Source organism: Periplaneta americana, chromosome 11 (assembly GCF_040183065.1).
Source record: "Periplaneta americana isolate PAMFEO1 chromosome 11, P.americana_PAMFEO1_priV1, whole genome shotgun sequence".
Taxonomy (NCBI): domain Eukaryota; kingdom Metazoa; phylum Arthropoda; class Insecta; order Blattodea; family Blattidae; genus Periplaneta; species Periplaneta americana.
Window position 1 is genome coordinate 110795223 of NC_091127.1, and position 5824 is coordinate 110801046.

At 36.8% G+C, this 5824-nt stretch overlaps 2 protein-coding genes across 5 annotated transcripts in view; one reads left to right on the forward strand and one right to left on the reverse strand.

Annotated features, from left to right (window-relative positions):
* Positions 1 to 867, reverse strand: part of LOC138709244 (exportin-4-like) — a 117445-nt gene extending 116578 nt beyond the window's left edge. For 3 of the 4 annotated variants that reach the window (XM_069839884.1, XM_069839883.1, XM_069839885.1), the window contains exon 1: positions 664 to 865. In XM_069839884.1, the coding sequence (XP_069695985.1) occupies positions 664 to 714 (51 nt within the window). In that variant the 5' untranslated portion in view covers positions 715 to 865. Of the gene's footprint in view, positions 1 to 663 lie in introns of all 4 variants that reach the window. The other variant, XM_069839886.1, reaches the window with a different exon arrangement.
* A 113-nt stretch (positions 868 to 980) lies between these two features.
* Sod1 (Superoxide dismutase 1) lies at positions 981 to 3140 on the forward strand. The gene is made up of 4 exons (XM_069839895.1): positions 981 to 1238; positions 1822 to 1918; positions 2005 to 2192; positions 2758 to 3140. The coding sequence occupies exons 1-4, from the start codon at positions 1170 to 1172 to the stop codon at positions 2866 to 2868; spliced, it is 465 nt and encodes a 154-aa protein (XP_069695996.1). The 5' UTR covers positions 981 to 1169; the 3' UTR covers positions 2869 to 3140.
* Positions 3141 to 5824: the final 2684 nt, after the last annotated feature.

Sequence of the window (5824 nt, forward strand, 5' to 3'; positions counted from 1 at the left end):
CTGACAGAGGTTCTGCCTGAGATGTACATCTAGGCCTATTATCAGGCAGTACATCTCACTTGACGATATGTGTCACAAGAAGAACAATAATCGTTTGTATGCATCTGAAATCTGAGTAGTGTAACATCTATATAGTCAACGGTGTATGCAATGGAGGGGGGGAAAGGAACTGGCCACCCTACCCTATTATCTCCTGGCTTAATTGCCTCATGAGTGATGTCTTATTGGTGTCACTTATTAGATTCAAACCTATCTTCGGACAGTTGACTAAACAAAACAAAACAAAAACAAAAAGTAAACAAAATTCATAATTAAGACATGTCAAATACTGGGAAGATTGGAGGGAAAGTAGATGCATACAAGGTGGAGGTAGAGGGGAAGGAAGATAACAAGTGTTCTGAAATTTCTCCTGTTAAAATGTATTTATTTTGTTTCCTTTCTTAGAATTCTATTGTAGGCCAAGTTCAGAACTCGATTTATTCGACGTTGTAACGAATTAAATAGTGAACCACTGTGAGAGAAGTAAGGATAGAGATATCAAACTTTTCATATCAAATTACATGTTATTTAAAATATTGGAAAAAAGGAAGTAGTGCTAGATCTGTAACCTAACCTTAACTTACCTTAACCTAAACTGAAAAGAAGTATTAGGAAGTTTCTTACCAGCATTATTTGTGCTGCTGATTCTAATTCCAATAAAACCTGCTCAGCCATATTTGTTACTTTTGCAACAATTTATATGAATACTGCAAGTAAGACACCTTAAATGTCTTTATGTATTGAAACAAAACGTTCATCACTGAATAAACCAAATACTATCTTGCATTCCCATTCTCTCTGTAGACGTCACGACTTTAAAACAACATGCTCTTCTAGTAGGCCATGATAAATGATGGTAGGCAGAGCCATCTGGCCATATTGGTCACTATCTTCATTCACATTGCGAGTAGAGTATTGTCAGCATATCTTCGTTTCGTACGTTCAATGGTATGCCTGTCTACCAATTATAATCAAGGTCAAGCTATTATTTTACTCGCAAGAAATAAAATTGCTGGTCATTATAAGAGCCGGTAGGAGTGGTTTTAAAGCGATACGATTTTGTTAATTCATTCAGTTGCCCCTCTTCACTCCAAGGAGTAAGGACTTCGTAGAATTTATCCTTTATTAAAATGCCGTTGAAAGCTGTGTGTGTCCTAAATGGAGAAGTGGTCAAAGGAACGGTCTTCTTCGATCAAGATGTAAGCTGTTTTCAACAATAGGCCTATAATATGAAATTCATTAGTATGTTGAGTTATACTTTGTTTTTCAGTAGATCAACATATGCGTAAGCACCCAATATGTAAATATTTATTTTGGAAAATTATGATAAATGTTACAAGATTGAAGTTATTTTTTTTTTCATTAGACCTTAGTAGTTAATTTCTCTGCTACTCCATCTCTATTTGAACAAACACTACTGTTTTGCATTCATGGTGTTATGTTACTGATATTTTGATGTTCGTGCCGTTACATAACAGACGTAATGTGAAAAAAGCATCATAAAATACTGTTACGTAACAACATATGGGTATCTAAGTAGGCCTAAGTGATAAGAGCGCACGGTGAGTGCTGTTTAGGGTATAGCCTACCCTGTTTAGCATTTGTTACACAAAATAATTGCACAATTATAAAGTGTGCTAGCTACGATATATTAATCTTAACAGACGTTAATTTATGTTTGGATAAACTCCAGAACACGGTACCCTACCTTCCCCTCTACCCCCACCGCATCTACCGTGTTCTGGAGTTTTCCCTTATGTTTTCTATATTTTTCATTTGTAGAGCCCTGATTCTCCAGTAAAAGTAACAGGAGAAGTGACTGGCCTACAAAAAGGTCTGCATGGTTTCCATATTCACGAATTTGGAGATAATACAAATGGTAAGACGCAGCTTAGATGACTTGCGTAATAATTATGTTGTGTCGGGTAGATAAAATAAGTAATGTTTGTCTTAAATAATCCATAGGTTGTATGAGTGCTGGAGCCCATTTTAATCCTTATCAGAAAGAACATGGAGCTCCAGCTGATGCAGAGAGGCATGTTGGTGATTTGGGAAATGTTGAAGCCAGCGCCAATGGTGTAGCTAAAGTTGATATTACGGATAAAATGATTTCGTTAACTGGTGCTCACAACATTGTTGGTAGAACTTTGGTGGTAAGTTTGAAAAAAGATCCCCAATTTAGTTACATACTTCCAAATCATTCTGCGAAGTGTTGTCAAATTCAATGACACTGTCATATTGACATTGGGAAATGGATTTTACAACATTAATACAGCATAAGCCTACAATTTTCTGAAATAACATATGTAGGTATTCCAATATGTATCTTAAAATTTAGTTTTTCTGCCTCTAACTTTAAGAAGAATGAAATGGAATTACTGCATTACCTACATTATAGTGATTTTTCCGAATAAAACTTAATGGTATTGAATTAAACATAAGGTACACTGTAGATAGGTCTGTTGATGATAATGACAATGTACATGCAAATACGCTTTATTTAAAGGTTTGATTATTCCTGAAAAAATTTCGAACATACTTAAATGTCAGCATATTTTTTATAATAATTTGCACTGGTATGAAAAAGACTTACTAAAAAATAGGGAAATAGTGTTCATAAGTAACATGTAGCTTTCTTTAACGTTTATACATAATACGACAGTAACACGACATCAGTTCTGTAGTCAGAACTTCATACAAATGTTTTTCTTATTATAGATTCACGCTGATCCAGACGACCTTGGCAAAGGTGGCCATGAACTAAGCAAAACAACAGGAAATGCTGGTGCTCGCTCTGCCTGTGGAGTTGTTGGAATTGCAAAGATCTAGGCTGTACAGCCATTACATAATAACGATGTACTGCCCTTGTACTCATACCCTTGCTTTGCCATTCGGTACTCAAGAATTTCACTGTAGGCTGTCCTCGAAAAAAAGACGAATAATAAGATATGTTTGCTTAGGTGGGAAAAAAAGAAAAAGCCTAAGAGTAAATTGCTTGATAGAATACAGTGAATTATTTCGTGTATGAAAAAAAGAATAAGGTTAAGTATCCATTCCATGCCTTGTAATAATCTGTATAATAAAGAGTTAAAAGCTTGTTATGTGTGGCTTTGTATTACATAATAGCGTATTTTGTTCAAGATACCAAAATCAAAGCTAAGTTGGTAGATACTCAGATTATTTTTATTCATTAGGTCTATCAGTATAACATCTTTTCAGTTATAAGCCTAATTTGGAGCAGTAAACCAAGATCAAATTCATAAAAAAATTTATGACATGCGAATGCTGTTTCACAAAAAATCACGAGTAGAATGTATCTGATTGTCGAAAAGTGTTAAAAAATAACTATAATGCAGCAGAAGGTGTAAGTGAGAAGCATGTTTCTTAGGAAATCATTTATAGTACCCAGAAATACAAATTGTCATTTTTTTTTTTGTTTACGTTTAATATTTTCATTAGGATCATAATGTCCAAAACCCTCATATGCTAAAATTTTAACAAATCCTGCTCCCCGCTGCAACAATGTGATTGCTGATTGTTGCATGCCATCCTCATGTCTGAGCTTGGGAGGAAACTAAACACAGAATAATATGGGAAATGCCTGTTATTATTCAGTTGAGAAGCTTTTATGATCCAGTCTGCTGTGAAAAATCTGAAAGTTAGAATTTATAAAACAGTTACATTACTGGTTGTCCATTATGGTTGTGAAACTTCAACTCTCATTTTGAGAGAGGAACATAAGTTAAGGATAACTACTGAAGCTTTCCTGGCGACGTGATAATTCGAAATTTTCTCGGGCTTCCAGCCAGGTCATAAGTTGGTGATCCACTGACGTTTCGAGGATGTTCATCTTCCTCAACTTCAGGGTTAAATGATATCTGAGGGTACCTAGCTCCTTAAAACCCTGGCCATAGCGGCGGAACGCGGTAACCTGAACCAGGACTCTGGTCTTCAACTAAGCGCGGCATGGTCACCGGCTATTAAATTTCTCACCGCCTGGACGACAGGCCGTCATCAGCGGAGAAATCGTCCACCGAGCCCACCGTGAGACCCAAGGTCATTCAGCCGGAAAGCACAAAGCAAGACAACACGTCGGCAACGTTCTCGCCGCGGTCCGCATTAATAACAGCCAATCGGCGCACAGCTCCTCGGCTGACTCCCTCTGGCACTATAAATTAAGGAGCTAGGTACCCTCAGATATCATTTAACCCTGAAGATGAGGAAGATGAACATCCTCGAAACGTCGGTGGATCACCAACTTATGACCTGGCTGGAAGCCCGAGAAAATTTCGAATTATAAGTTAAGGGTGTTTGAGAATAAGGTGCTTAGGAAAATATTTGGGGATGAAGTTACAGCAGAATGGAGAAAGTTACACAACACAGAACTGCATGCATTGTATTCTTCACCTGACATAATTAGGAACATTAAATCCAGATGTTTGAGATGGGCAGGGCATGTAGCATGTATGGGCGAATCCAGAAATGCATATAGTGTGTTAGTTGGGAGGCCTAAGGGAAGAAGACCTTTGGGGAGGCCGAGACGTAGATGGGAAGATAATATTAAAATGGATTTGAGGGAGGAGGGATATGATGGTAGAGACTGAATTAATCTTGCTCAGGGTGGGGACCAATGGCGGGCTTATGTGAGGGCGGCAATGAATCTGCGGGTTCCTTAAACGCCAGTAAGTATACAATAAAATTGATACAAAACTATTGTTAAGCCTTAATTAACAATTTAACTGTACAGATTATAAACAAACTTATGGTGAAGTAACCCCATTACAAGTCAAATTGACCCAAAGGGTGGTGAGTGGTTAAGGCGCCCACCTTTATAGGCAGTCACTATTAATGGAAGTAGGGATGTCAATCTATATGTCCCACTGCTTTACCCCCAAGAAAATGCCCTTGGTATTCATTTCTCTTACAGACTGAGTAAATTCTAGGGCTATAATGCAGCCTTAAGGATCAGATCATCATCCTTCCAATAATGGGCTTAGTGGTCTGTTACAGTCTGTTGCCAATGCTGTAACTGTCTGCCCAAGGTTTTCTTACCCACAGGACGATAATGCAACATTAGGCGTGAAATTCTAGATCGAGGCATTCTGTTTATATATCATTTGCAATTTTGCCTGTAATTTTGTAGGTAATCAATGGTGAAAATTCATGATGATATTGAGAATTAAACTGTGACCTTCCAGCTTTGCAGCATTACGCCTTAACTGCGAAGCTACTGCTCACCTCGCTAAATAAGCTTATATACCTTGTTTAATTTTGTTATTGTTAGTACAATGAAACCTTGCTAATTTGGACAGCTCCCCCCCCCCCCCCTTAACACGAGACACTTTGATAGGGTGACCAGACGTCCTCTTTTATCCAGACATGTCCTCCTTTTCAGGCCTTTGTCCGGGGTCTGGGCAGATTTATAAAAAAATCAAGGAATGTAAGTTTTATCATAAGTATGCTATAATAAAATAGATATTGACATAATTTTAAATACAATATAGGCGTAAGCCTAAATATAAATAGACTATTTTCTGTCCTCTTTAATAATCATAGTTCCCTTGACTTTCATATATAGCTAACTGTAAAATCTTTATTATTTCATCATAATTATTTTTTAATAAAATAGATATTAACATACCATACTTTTAAGTATGATATAAGTCTAAACCTGTATTGTATATTGACGTACTTTAAAGTATAATATAGGCCTAAGCCTAGGGCCTAAATCAAAGTACATATTTTCTGTCCACTTTTTTCGAACAATGTCCTCTTTTTTTTTTTT

Coding starts and splice junctions, on each gene's coding strand:
- Sod1 (XM_069839895.1), top strand. CDS start 1,170: ATGCCGTTGAAAGCTGTGTGTGTCCTAAATGGAGAAGTGGTCAAAGGA. Junction 1,239..1,821: donor CGGTCTTCTTCGATCAAGAT/GTAAGCTGTTTT, acceptor TTTCATTTGTAG/AGCCCTGATTCTCCAGTAAA. Junction 2,193..2,757: donor TTGTTGGTAGAACTTTGGTG/GTAAGTTTGAAA, acceptor TTCTTATTATAG/ATTCACGCTGATCCAGACGA.